General features: G+C 45.7%; 1 protein-coding gene across 5 annotated transcripts in view; it reads left to right on the top strand.

The window, feature by feature from the left end:
- Positions 1-14,133, top strand: part of TSGA10 (testis specific 10) — a 44,525-nt gene that overhangs the window by 7,500 nt on the left and 22,892 nt on the right. For 4 of the 5 annotated variants that reach the window (XR_013985827.1, XM_081003824.1, XM_081003822.1 and 1 more), the window contains exons 3-8: positions 1,306-1,521; positions 3,089-3,154; positions 9,614-9,781; positions 10,945-11,100; positions 12,545-12,718; positions 12,868-12,945. Coding sequence is in view for 4 of the 5 variants with exons in the window: in XM_081003824.1 (XP_080859950.1) it covers positions 1,306-1,521; positions 3,089-3,154; positions 9,614-9,781; positions 10,945-11,100; positions 12,545-12,718; positions 12,868-12,945 (858 nt within the window). In the remaining variant the exon portion in view is untranslated. The remainder of the gene's footprint in view (positions 1-1,305; positions 1,522-3,088; positions 3,155-9,613; positions 9,782-10,944; positions 11,101-12,544; positions 12,719-12,867; positions 12,946-14,133) is intronic. The other variant, XM_081003823.1, reaches the window with a different exon arrangement.

The following is a 14,133-nucleotide window of genomic DNA, read 5'->3' as shown; positions in this document are numbered from 1 at the left end:
CTAGCCATGAACTGTAACCAAAGTTTATTCTTGTTTACAGCTTGTTGTTAGCAAGGAGAGTGTTTAACCATGAGCCCTGGTTCAGACAAAAGCAAACCTTGGTTAAGCTTGATACAACAATGAAAAGATCAGGGAAGAGCAAAACAGCTGTGAGCTCCTCTCTAGGAGCTTGCATACTAGCACAGTCTCACGAGGATTAGTATGTCATGCAAGACAGTATTATAACCTTGCTAGTATTACTGGACAGATTTTATTCTAGTATGCCCCCACCATGTGAAAGCCATAGATCCTGGATTTTATTTCATTCTTCAGGCTCTATTGTATGTTTTACATGGAACATTGTTATCATTCAAGATCCTTAGAAACAAAGTTGCTGCATAATTAGGCACGTTCCATGAGCTGCATTATATGTTCTAGCTTTCTAACCTTAGAATTAAGACACTGAATTTGACATACATTCATCATAGGCAGATTTTAAAAGCTTCATTGTCATTCAGGTTCCAGGTGAAAAACAACAATTTCCATACAGCTGGAGGCCCTACTGGGCATGATGAGGGCAGGTTGCAACATGAGTTCCCCTTGCCCCCATGAGCTTGCCTGTAGTCTTGGAGCCCTTCTGGAAGATGAGGCAAAGTGATTTGGTGGGAAGAACATGGGAGCTGGGTTTGACTTTCACTTCTGGACTAATTATTTTGCAATTTAAATAACACATCATTCCTCTGCTTTATATTAAATCAGTGGTGTGACCCAGCTTTTATAGGCTGGTCACTTTGGCCTTAAAAGTTCTCATTATCTAACCATTATCAGATTTTCTAAACAATTCAGCATATCACTTTTGAAGCACGCCTGAAGTGTTGGTGCTTGTATGGTTTTTCTGTCTCTCTTAGTCTAGCTTACCACTGGGCTGCTTCACACATGACAGTTTTCTTTTACTGATGTTAAAAAACGCTTCTTTATATACTGTTCCTATTGAAACTTGGTTCATTGAGGCACCATCCAAAGGATTTTGACAGCTGATGAGTTTATAAGGAGTCACAGAGTTAGAGATAATCTAAGATGTTTGGGGCCTGAGCTCTCCAGGACTAAAGCTGGAGTGCCACTTAGTATGTGTGAAATGTATTCCTTTAGTCATGCGTAAGTTCAGCCAGCCATTTCCATGTAGGAACAAGCAGTTTCAATGTACCTTAACCATGGTCAGCTGCTCAGGAGCCCTTTACACTTAGTATGTGATATGAACTAATGTTTTGCTGCCAAGACTTAAGATGTAGGAGAAGTGAAACCATTTTGTTCTTTTTGACTTACAAGGTTGAAGAACTGCGAACAAAAAATATTGAGTTGGAGAAGTATGTTACAAAAATACTTGATAGTAAGAAAGAAGTAACAACTCAAGTGGGCGACTTGGCAAGTAAGAATGAATATCTCTGTAAAGAACTCGCTCATGTAGACAAGTTAGCAGAACAGCTGGAAAAAGAAAAAGAATTTGTATTGGATAGTGCAGACCAGGAAATTGCAGAAGCCAAGGTACTTGAATTAATAATAAAAATTTTATACATGCAATGCTTTTATAGTTTGTTCTTTTTGAGAATTAGTTTCACAATTACAGGAGAAATTTCCATTTCTGGATGCTCATGTAGTTTTAAGAGTTTGCATATGTGAAATACTGGAATTGTAACCAATTGGAAGAGCTGTAGCTCAGTGAATGAGCATCTGGTTTGGATGCAGAAATTCCCAGATTCAGTCCCCAGCATCTCCAAGTAGAACTGGCAAAGACTTCTGTCTGAAATCATGTAGAGTTGCTATCAGTCAGTGCAACAATACTGAATTGGATGGATCAAAGGTCTATCTCAGAATAAGACAGTTTCCTATGTTCCTCTCAGTGTTCCAATAATTTTACAACACACACACACACACGCAAACACACACACACAATGTTGACCAAGTAAAGAGATACAGGTGTAGGTCAAAAAATACTGTGGACATTTAGCCTTGTAATGGTGTAGAGCAGAAGAGGGTAAACTTGCAGGCGCCGCTATTGAAACTGTGATATCCATCAGCTGGAGTCTGATATAAAGGGCATATACTTAGACTTAAAGAATTCTGAGCACATGAATTTGTTTTGAGTAATACTTTTATAGTATCAGAACTCAACTCACAGTCCTTCAACATAAAAATCCACTCCTGGTTACCCTAAGCTTTCTTCATTCCAACTGGATAATTTAGGAGGGATTCATTGTGTTGCTGTTATTGTTAAACAATCAGGAGTCAAAAATCCTTACCAATCTATAGCGTGTTCGAAAAGTAACTATACACCTATTAGATAATGTAACTCAGTAGGTGTCTGGTTACTTTTTGAACACCCTGTGCTTCAAATCACCCAGAGATTTATCAGTAGATCCTGATTTACCTTGTGCCCAACTCTGAGCTGCCCTCCCTGCCCCAAAGAGAGGTGCCTCCTCACACTGCCCCAAAGGAGCCTGGGAAGAGGATGTCCCCAGCTTTAGTGGCCCAGTGGAGACTGGCCAAAGGTGAACATGAGGCCAGCACCTTATCTTGGGTGGTAGCCGCAGGTGCTGGTGGGGCTGCATGGTAGAAAAGCTCTTCAGCACCGGGCACTCAGCTCCCAGGCAGGCCTTGCACACAGCAAGCACAAGAAAGGCCAGCACAGCACCTGCCTGCCTGGCTTCCCTCACCCATTTACATGCTTACTCTGAGGCCACCTCAGCTCCTGTCAACCAGCACTCCCTGGCCAGCCCCAGAGGCACCATTTGCTTGCAGAGTTTGTAGCCAGGGCTGCTACAACAAACAGCTGAGTAAGCCTTTGGGAGGCAGGACACAAGAGGACATCAGAGGAGGGAGGGAAGGAACGAGGGACGGAGGCCAGTGTTGCCTGCAGCACCCCTGAGTGCCACAGCACACTGGTTGAAAACCACTCTGCTAACTGACTGGCACCTCAGCTCTACTGAGTTTGTCATTTTCAGCTCATCTTAAATGAGTTATCCAAATGCATTATTAGTCAGTGAAAAATATTTGCCAAATGCTCTATTTTCAGTTGTCTAACTAATCACATTTTTCTTTCTTTTCATTTTAGTCTCAGATTAAATGCCAACAAAATACTATACGGAAATTGGAACATAAAATCAGCGCCCTTAGCTCTGTAAGTTACATATCTTTATTTTTGCTGATGAAACCTCGTATCATATGTACATTGCAAAAAGCATTTGCGCAGATTAGTACAACTGATACGTCTTTTATAAGATATTTAAATGCATAATTGTAGTGTTAAGAATACATAACATTCAAAATGCCCCTTATTCTGCATTTTATGTCTTTTCAGTGAGATTTCTCTTTCTTCAGCATTAACAGTGGTTTGACCTCCCTGCATGTCTGTAACACAGAAAGCAATGGGCACAGTTCTTTCAAATTCTGCTTGCATCTCTGTGCACCTGGGAAGACATTGGGGATGCAAGCTGAACATGGTCATTACTGCACCCTTTCCTAACAACCCTTAGGTGTGTGGAGTTGGTGGGTGGGCTTAATTATTGCCTAAGACGTACTCTCTTCAAGTACAGAAATTCAAGGCGTAATCTGTTTATAAGGACACCTTTTTCCTAGAGCCTCTTTCCTTAGAAATCTCATCTACCTGTCAGAATGGTTTGGGTGTGCCGTTTCACACTTACCTTCTTTTCACTTGCAGAGTGTACTATGTGCACCTGCACCCAAGCTAGGAAGCTCTGTGTATTTTTTTTCTGTCTAGCAGAAAGATTGGCAAAAGATCCCTATTTTTCATCCATACCCTGCTTTATAAAAGACAAAGAAGGAAAGAGGAGGCAGGTGGCGAAACCAGTCTTCTTCTCTCACTTAAGTTGTCAGCTATGACATTTGTTCAGTGGTGCCCGTAGGCATTCATAGCCACATGCATGCTAGGTTCTCCCACTCTTCCCAGCCTTTATTGTGAGATCTGCTTCATACAACCAACTCTATTTGTTTTGACAGAAACAGCTTTAATGATTTTATAATACGGTAAATTCAGAAAATCTGAAACATAATGTGATGGGACGATGAGCTGCTTGTGTGTAAAATCCAAGTCCCTCAGAGTTTGGTCAAGTTTGCAAACCTCTGTCTGTAACGGAGCCCCTTAAACATGGCTCCGTCAGTCGCTGGCAGATTCCGACAGTGGTTGCTTTCGGAATCGCTTCCAACATAAAAGCTCCTTAACGGAAACACGTCTTCTGGACTCTCTGCGTGACAGTTTCCGGCGAGGAGTGGGTGTCCCTACAGGAGGTCCTGAAACCTCCCCACTGTTTTCGCTGGAAGTGACTCTGAGCCATCCCTCCAGCTCACTTTCCCTCAGCTCAGCTCCTCTCCCCCTACTGGTTCCCTCTTCAGCTGCTGAGTCTCTCCCAACCTGTGTGAGCCCTTTCACTTCCCTTCCTTCCGATGGCAGTTCCCTGACATCCACCTCCCCTCCAGGGCCCCCTTCATCCCCTCTCGCCCCCTCCTCTACGGGCGGTGAGGAGGCAAAACCCCGGAATGAACTTCCTTCATCTTCCGATGTCTCGAACACTTCTCTCCACCTGTTGCGGTTCCTGGTCTCGAAGTACTCCTCCTCCTCAGAGTCCATCTCCCCTTCCCCTTCCGAGTCCGAGAATCCTTCCAACTCCTCCTCCTCATCGGTGGTCCCAAAGTATTCCCTCCGGAACCTCTCCACAGGCTGAGGTTTCCTTGGGAACCTTTGATGGAACATTTCTATCAATACCTCGTCATTGATATCTTCTGCCATTACCCAAGTGTTTTCTGACTCCGGTTCTCCTTCCCACGCTACCAAATACTCCACCTGATCCCCCTTCCACCTGGCGTCGAGGATTTCTGCCACATGGCTGCTGCATTCCCTTTCTTCTATGACCGGTCCCCGAGTGGCCATCCCTTCTCGTCCCCCCTCATACGGTGACAGTAACGACCTGTGAAATACTGGGTGCAGTTTCATGTGGTTGGGTAACCGGAGCCTGAAAGCCACTGGGTTGACCTGTTGAATGACCTCAAAGGGACCCAATCTCCTGGGTCTTAATTTCTTACAACCTCCTTTGAACGGCAACCCTTGGGTTGACAGCCACACCCTATCTCCCACCCTTATGGTTTCACCTTCCCTTCGGTTCTTGTCTGCCTGCCTCTTGTATTCTTCCTTCGCCCTTTCTAAGTTGAGTTGGAGCTGACGATGGATTGCTTCCATTTCTTCTACAAAATGCTCGGCTGCCGGGACGCTCCATCTCTCCCCTTCTCCCCCTGGGAAAGCCCTGGGATGACACCCATAATTAGCCAAGAAGGGGCTCATCCCTGTGGACACATTCTCGGCATTGTTGTAGGCAAATTCCGCCAGCGCCAACTTTTCTACCCAGTCATTCTCTCTGTCATTGACATAACACCTCAGGTATTGCTGGAGGACACCGTTTGCTCTTTCCGCCTGCCCGTTGGTTTCAGGGTGCCGGGCAGTCGAAAAGTTGACCTCCACCTGCAGTAAGCTCATGAGCTTCCTCCAGAACCTGGAAGTAAATTGTTTTCCTCGGTCTGAGACCACCCTCAATGGCACCCCGTGCAACCTAAAAATGTGTTCTACAAATAACTTCGCTGTCTCTTCCGCCGTGACTGCATGCGAGCAGGCTACAAAGTGGCACATCTTTGTTAGTAGGTCTACCACCACCATGATGGCTGTTTTCCCCTTGGACTTCGGCAGATCAGTCATAAAATCTATCGACACTGCCTCCCAAGGTCGTTCTGGGGTTGGTAAGGGTTCTAATAGTCCCGCCGGTGCCCGCCTCTCCCCTTTGGCTCGCTGGCATTGCTCACACCCTCTTACATACTCCCGTACATCTTCCCTCACCTTAGGCCACCAAAATTCCCTGGTGACCAACCACATGGTTTTGTGTTGTCCAAAATGCCCCGCCGTGGGGCTGTCGTGCAACTGCTTGAGTACCCTCCCCCTTAAGTCTCCTTCAGGGATATACAGTGCCCCTTTGTAATACAAAGCTCCATTTCTTTCCTCGAAACCCCCTGGTTCCTCTCCCTCACCCCTAAGACCTCTGAGCTTATTCTGGGCGTATTCATCATTCTCTGTTTCCTCTACCAGTTCTCTTTGTCCCACCAATGCCGCCCCACACACCCAGCGGTCCTCTGGAATGACATGTCTCTCTTCGGGTGCTCCCTCCCCCTCCAAATATTCAGGTTTGCGTGAGAGAGCGTCCGCCCTAATGTTCTCTGGGCCTGGCACGTAACAAATCTCAAAGTTAAATTTGGAGAACTCCTGGGCCCATCTCACTTGCCGTTGGTTGAGCACTCGTGCCGTCCTCCAATACTCTAGGTTCTTGTGGTCAGTGCACACTTGCACCTTATGTTGTGCGCCAATTAGCAGGTGCCTCCATCTCCGGAACGCCTCATGAATGGCTAGTAGTTCTCGGTCATACACCGTGTAGTTCCTCTCGGATTTGTTCAGCTTTCGCGAAAAAAAGGCACACGGTCTCCACTCTGACTCCTCCTTCCCTGGCTGCAGAAGCACCGCCCCAATCGCTCTGTCTGATGCGTCAGTTTCCACTCTCATCGGTTTTTGTAAATCCACATGCAGGAGTTGTTGTTCCGAGGCGAAGGCCCTTTTTAGTTCCTCAAATGCTCGCTCCGCCTCCTCAGTCCAAACGAACTTCTTCTTACTGCTGAGACAGTCCGTAATGGGCGCCGTCAGGTGGGCAAAGTTTCGGATGAACTTACGATAGAAGTTCCCAAATCCTAGGAACCTCTGCACATCCTTCCTTGTTTTGGGTGTTTTCCATTCCAGCACCGCCTGGACCTTGCCGGGATCCATGGCCAATCCCTTGTCTGACAGGCGATACCCCAGGAATTCCACCTCCTTGGTATGAAACTGACACTTCTCCAGTTTCACCCACAGCTGGTTGGCTTGCAGCCTGCTCAACACTTCTCTGACGTCTCTCACATGCTGCTCCTCATTCTCAGAATACACCAACACGTCGTCTAAGAAGGCCACACAATTCTTGTAAAGCAAAGGCCCCAGGACGTGGTTCATAAGCGATTGAAAGCATGCGGAGCCTGCTTGTAGGCCGAAGGGCATAACTAAATATTCAAATGCCCCTAAAGGGGTGAACATGGTGGTTTTCCATTCATCCCCCTTCCTTATTCGTATCAGGTTGTACGCCCCCCTTAGGTCCAGCTTTGTGAAAATCTTTCCCTTCCGCACCCTTGTCAAAATGTCGTCAATCCTGGGCATAGGGAAAGCCACTGGTTCTGACACTGCATTTAAGGCCCTGAAGTCACACACCAGCGTCGGCTTGTTCGTGTTTTTTTTATCCACAAAAAACACTGGGCTGCCCCCCACCGCCCTGGACTCTCTGATGAACCCTCTCTTCAGGTTCTTGTCAATCTTAGCTCCTGCATCTCTCTGTCTGACATGGCGTACAGCTTGCCTACAGGGAGCTGTGCCCCAGGGAGTAAATTGATTTGACAGTCAAAGGGTCTATGCGGAGGTAGTTGGTCAGCTTCCCTTTCGCTGAAGACGTCGCGGAGATCTGCGTATTGTCGTGGTACCTTCACGTTCTCCGTTACTTCAGTCCCTGCTAGGGTGGCTTGGGCCCCTGCCAAACCCTTTCCCTCCTTGCAGTGTTCTAAGCAATGTGCTGAACCAAAAGAAACCACTCTCTGATGCCAGCCCACCAGCGGATCATGTAACGCTAGCCAGCTCATCCCCAATATAATGGGAGCTCCTCCCAAGGTGGCCACATTAAACGCTATCAGTTCGGTGTGCCTTGCCACCTTCATTATCATTGGGACGGTCTGCAAGCTGACTTCTCCTCCCAACAGCTCCCTGCCATCGATCGTGGTCACCTGCAGGGGGTTGCTTAAAGGGATCGTCTGTATCTGGTGTTCAGCTGCAAACTCTTTGCTCATGAAATTGCAGGAGCTGCCTGAGTCCAACAGCGCCTTTATCTTTAGAGGGTGTCCGTTTGGCAGCTCTAGCGCCACTTCTATCACTAGGGCGGGTTTAGGAGGTTCTGGCGTGGGCACTTTCACTGCTCTTTGGCCTGGCTGCTGTGCCCCGACGGTGGCAGCCAGGCGTTGGCTTTTACTTGCTCCGGTATTTCTTCCTCTCTTCCCTCCACAGCTCCTACCATCCCTTGCCATTCCTTCCTCTGGGGGCAGACTCTGGCAAAGTGACCTGGCTGTTGGCAGAGATAGCATTTCCGGGCGCCTTTTCCCTCCTTCTTTCCCCCCTCACTGGGCTTTGAAACTGCGCGCGCGCTGTTCCGATTTCCATCGGCTCTGCCGGCGGGAAAGTTGGCTCTGGAATGTCTGGAATGCGGAACTCCTTCCAACGTTCCCCCTTCCCTTCCCGCCTCTCCAATGCTCTCGCCTCCTGGCGCGCTCCTATGGTCAGCGCTGATTTGGTCAGCTGGTCCATAGACTCTGCCCTGGGCGCCCGGGAAAGTTCGTCTTTCACAGCCGAAGAAAGCCCTTCTTCAAAGAGCATTTGAATGGGTTCCGCCGATAGATCCCACCCCAATTTATGGATCAACATGGTGAACTCAGTCCAGTACTCACGGACAGATCGGCTCCCCTGTTTGCAAGCCATTAACTGTCTGTGCACCACTCCCTGTTCAATATCGCTGGAAAACATCAGATCCATGGCGCGAAAGAACTTCATCGTGTCCTTTAGGACGTCACTATTCGCTGCCATCAGGGGTCTAACCCAGTCTCTCGCCCCCTTTTCAAGATGCCCAATCACGAAAGCCACTCGTGATTCCTCGTCAGGGAATTCATCAAACTGCAGATTGAGGGCATATTGCATCTCTGTCCGAAAGCCATGATAGTCTTTGGGCTCCCCCCCAAACTTCTGCACCAATCCTGGTACCTTTCTGGCGAGCTGGGTGTCTTTCCCCTTTTTGTCTGCATCCTGAGCCCTCCTCTCCTCAAGCCTCGCCGTCTGCAGCGCTAGCTGGACCTCCAACACCCGGTACCTTTCTTCCAGGCTTGGACCCGCTCTAGCTCCTGCTTCTCCGGTTCCGGCTGGGTTGCTCATGATGCCTTCTCCTGCACAAGCTGCTCACGGAGACTGTCGGAATGCTGTGATGGGACGATGAGCTGCTTGTGTGTAAAATCCAAGTCCCTCAGAGTTTGGTCAAGTTTGCAAACCTCTGTCTGTAACGGAGCCCCTTAAACATGGCTCCGTCAGTCGCTGGCAGATTCCGACAGTGGTTGCTTTCGGAATCGCTTCCAACATAAAAGCTCCTTAACGGAAACACGTCTTCTGGACTCTCTGCGTGACAGTTTCCGGCGAGGAGTGGGTGTCCCTACAGGAGGTCCTGAAACCTCCCCACTGTTTTCGCTGGAAGTGTCTCTGAGCCATCCCTCCAGCTCACTTTCCCTCAGCTCAGCTCCTCTCCCCCTACTGGTTCCCTCTTCAGCTGCTGAGTCTCTCCCAACCTGTGTGAGCCCTTTCACTTCCCTTCCTTCTGATGGCAGTTCCCTGACACATAATAAATCTTGCTTCTGTAGAAATATGTCTTAGTTGGAAAAGTATGTTTATAGTAATAATTGTTTTCACTTTGGCACTTAAAAGTCTTCCTCAAACATTGAACTATCACAGGAGAAGCGTCCCTCAAGGCTTGACAATTCTATCAAGTCAGCAGAAGAAGACAGATATCAGCTGAAGAAAATGCTTCGAAATACATCAAGTCCTAGGCGCAGCTCCTCTCATTCTGTTTCAAAGGAGCTTTCCCCCATCCGGGTATATTTTTCAACTTTCATAAAGTATAGATTTGTGCATTTTTTCAGCTGATTTTGATTACTTGGCACTATTAATATGCTAGCGAGGGACTGAAGTAAATTAATCAGACTACCTAAATCCTGTTGAAGTCAGTAAGATTTAAGCAGCTTTACAATGCAGTTCTGTGCTTTTCTACTCAGAAGCAGGCCCAATGAGTTCAATGGAACTTGCCTCCTGATAAGTTAGAATTTCAGCCTAATACATACAAAACACAGGTTGCATTTTCTGGTATGCATGCTATCTGGTTGCTGCATACTGCTGTTTGGATTGCAAGGACTAATTGATGATGGATTGGTAGATGGATGGTTCTGTCATTGGGAAGATGTTGTACTACATTATTTTTTGTCGTTTCTAACTTTGTGATATGTACCTACATTTATACTATTTTTCAAGGTATCTGTCAACTTAAATCTTTATTTAGACTCATTACAATAGAATTAATCATATTCTACATAAGGTAAAGGTAAAGGTACCCCTGCCCGTATGGGCCAGTCGTGTCCGACTCTAGGGTTGTGCGCCCATCTCGCTTAAGAGGCCGGGGGCCAGCGCTGTCCGAAGACACTTCCGGGTCACGTGGCCTGCGTGACAAGCTGCATCTGGCGAGCCAGCGCAGCACACGGAAACGCCATTTACCTTCCCGCCGGAGCGGTCCCTATTTATCTACTTGCACCTGGGGGTGCTTTCGAACTGCTAGGTTGGCAGGCGCTGGGACCGAGCAACGGGAGCGCACCCCGCCGCGGGGATTCGAACCACCGACCTGACGATCGGCAAGTCCTAGGCACTGAGGTTTTACCCACAGCGCCACCTGCGTCCCTTACACATTCTACATAGTATCTAACAAAAAGCATTTCAGAATAGTTAATTGTGCACAGATTAATATGAACTGAAGAGGCAGAATGATATCCAATGGTTAGTCATAGAGTAGATTAATTGAATTCAGTAGACTTAAAGTCATTGATTAAGACTTAGTTGGATATCACCCACCATCTTCCTGAATAATTTAAAACTGGATAATCCAATCAAATTCTAAAGTTTGTGATTTATGGATGTTAATGATTGATTGATTGATTGATAAATCAAAAGCAGTAGAAAAGGAAATCAGCTTCTCTTCATTAACTGTTTAGGGATGTAAATCTGATCCAGAATTTCAGCAAATGTTGAGAGACCGTGATGAATATAAGACAATGCTGGAAAGATATGAACGTCACATGGCAGAAGTTCAAGGCAACATCAAGGTTCTCACAGCAGAAAGAGACAAAGTTATTCAACTTTATGATCAGGTAATCTTTACAGGCATATGGAATATTCTGGTAAGAACAATTTCTGACAAAATATAAAATCTTAAAGTGTTTGGGAGCTGTTTACCTTAAGATTGTCTTAGGAGGCATTGTTGAAGGTTTGTCGTCCTCAGGATTTATGATGTAAAGGGACCCCTGACCATTAGGTCCAGTCGTGGCTGACTCTGAGGTTACGGCACTCATCTCACTTTATTGGCCAAGGGAGCCGACGTATAGCTTCCAGGTCATGTGGCCAGCATGACTAAGCTGCTCCCGGCAAACCAGAGCAGTGCACGGAAACGCCGTTTACCTTCCTGCCGGAGCGGTACCTATTTATCTACTTGCACTTTGACGTGCTTTCGAACTGCTAGGTTGGCAGGAGCAGAGACCGAGCAACGGGAGCTCACCCCGTTGCGGGGATTCAAACCGGCGACCTTCTGATCGGCAAGTCCTAGGCTCAGTGGTTTAACCCACAGCGCCACCCGTGTCCCGATTTATGATGTGCAAGTACTTAAAATGTGGGCTCCTACTTTTGGCACATAAACTCTGGAATTTCTCTTTCTGGACGGATATAGGACTGCCTTATTGTAGACTTAAACAGTTTGTTAAAATATTTTTGTTTTTCTAGGCTTCCTGCACTTAGATTTCAATTTATTTTCTGTTTTGTTTGTATAGCCTGATTTTATATGCAGAGAGATTTATGATTTGGATTTTTAAAATATTTCCCTCTTTTCTTTTTTGTACTATTATAATTTATTATTGTATCCTGCTTGTACATTTACATTGGGAAGAAAAGTTTTGAAATTTTGAAGAGAATGAATGAATGAATAGATGTTATCTCTTCTTTTGGGATCCATCATGGAAAGTAATGTGAGCAGCAGCTAGTGGGAAGGGGTGGTGCCACAGACCTGACCTAGTAGCACTGCTGCTGCCATGTAGCAGGATGAGGTGGAGGAGGGTGGTAGTGACGACAGGGTGGTTCAAATATAGTGTCAGGTATGCTGGATTGGCGCTGCTGGTGTGCCTAAACCACCATAACTGAATTGATACTTTGCCTTACCTCTTCACCATCCTGATACACAGCAGTAATCCTGCTGCCAGGATAGTTCCACGGTGACACTCTTCCCTGCCGGCTGCTCCTATACAAACTATTAAGAACATGGAAAGAACACTGATGAATTAGATCAAGGATTGATTTATTCCAGGATCACGTTTCCACAGTGCCAGCCTGATGCCTCTGGATAGCTCCCAACCTAAGCAGGTTTTAATAACAACAGGCCGTCTCTGTTGCTTGGGCTATTTGTGGATGTGACATTATGGGTTGTATTCACTTTGTATATATCTGCTGAAGTAAGTTGGGTCCAGTTTTGTCTTTGGTAGGCTAGTTACAATTTAAGTTGTCTTGAATTGGACAAATCTGCATCTGAGTTTTAATTTTGAATGATAGGCCCAGGAAGAAATAAGTCAACTGCGAAAAGAAGCTATGAAAGTCCCGAAAGCATCCAAAACTGCGATGACTGCACAGGCTGTTTTGAGGCGTGTGGAAACAGAAAGGGATGCAGCTATTTCTGATTTCCGAAGGATGTCCACTGAACGAGATAGCTTGAGAGAGAGGTTAAAGGTTTGACTTTTTATCCAAATTCGTTTGTGCCACATCTGTTCAACATAAGAAATTGCCAAGACCGTTGTGTAGTATCTAATCTAATCTAATCTAATAGATTAAATGTTATTATACTAAGTGTATTTGATTTATGTTTTTGTTTGATATAGATTGCTCAAGAGACTGCATTTAATGAAAAAGCTCACCTGGAACAGAGAGTTGAGGAACTGGAGTTAAATGTTCAGAGTGTAAGGGAAAATGTTTCCTTATTTTAAAGATATGGTAGATATAACATTAAACAAGTGGTTAGAAGCCAGTAAGGACAGAGATATTGAAAAGATACATTGAATGATTTTTTTGTATAAATATACAACTCTTACTACATTATTCAAGAAACATGCAATTATTTGTATGCATTTCTTATTTTTCTATTTAGTAATCTATACAGAGCTTTATTTGTTTGTTTGTTTATTTATATCTTGCCTTTCTCCCAGTGCAGGAGTCAGATCCAAGGTGGCTCACAACATGCATTAAATACAGATACAGCTAAAAAGCACACCAAACAGTTATAAGTATAAATAAATTAATAAATAAGTTACCATATTAAAAACACCATTGAATTGAAACAGCTTAACCATTTAAAAACCCAACAACAAGAGGAGGAGAAAATATGCATTTCATACCATTAAATGACCCTGCCACAATAGTTGCAAAAGGCCTATCTAAACAAAAAAAGCCTGCCTGCCAGCGAAAGGAGAGAGAGGACAAAACTAACCTCCCATGGACTAGAGTTCCACAATATGAGAGCAGCCACCAAAAAGGCCCTCTCCCATGTCCCCACCAAATGTGCCTGTGAGGGTGGCAAACGGAGAGAAAGGTGTCCCCTGAAGATTTCAAAACCTAGTCAGGCTTATCTAGGGAAATAGCCTGGACCCAAGGTGTATAGGGCTTTATAGCTCATGACCAACATTTCAGTTGTGCCCAGAAACAGGCCAGTAGCCAGTGGGCTTATTGTAACAAAGAGTTTCGATTCTCACTGTAACCTGTAACCTTTATTAAAGGGAAATATATTCTTAAGGAATTAGTCCTAGAAACTGTAGTATATAAGATACAGTCTTACTGGAAAAGAAAATAGGAGACTGCTTTGCTCTCCATTCAGGGTTATCTCCAGGGTTTTGTGTGCTTTGGCAACAGAGCATCAGTACTTCCAATTTGTCCATTAAAGAACTGCCTAATTTTCAGCTAGTCAGGTCCTTGCTCTGCTATGCATCGTGTTACATTTGGCTGTCTTGATTAAGATAATGCAATCAGTTGAGGTGGACAAGGTGCTGGTGGCAATGCATCTGACCACATGCGCCTTGGACCCCTGTCCCTCCTGGCTTATTAAATCTAGCAGACTGGTTGGGTCCCTAGTGTGGTTAATTCTTTGCTGCATT

This window comes from Podarcis pityusensis (genome assembly GCF_964106645.2).
Source record: "Podarcis pityusensis genome assembly, chromosome: 4".
In the NCBI taxonomy this organism is placed as follows: domain Eukaryota; kingdom Metazoa; phylum Chordata; class Lepidosauria; order Squamata; family Lacertidae; genus Podarcis; species Podarcis pityusensis.
Note: the sequence above shows the minus strand (reverse complement) of the source record. Positions and strands in the feature narration are given on the sequence as shown.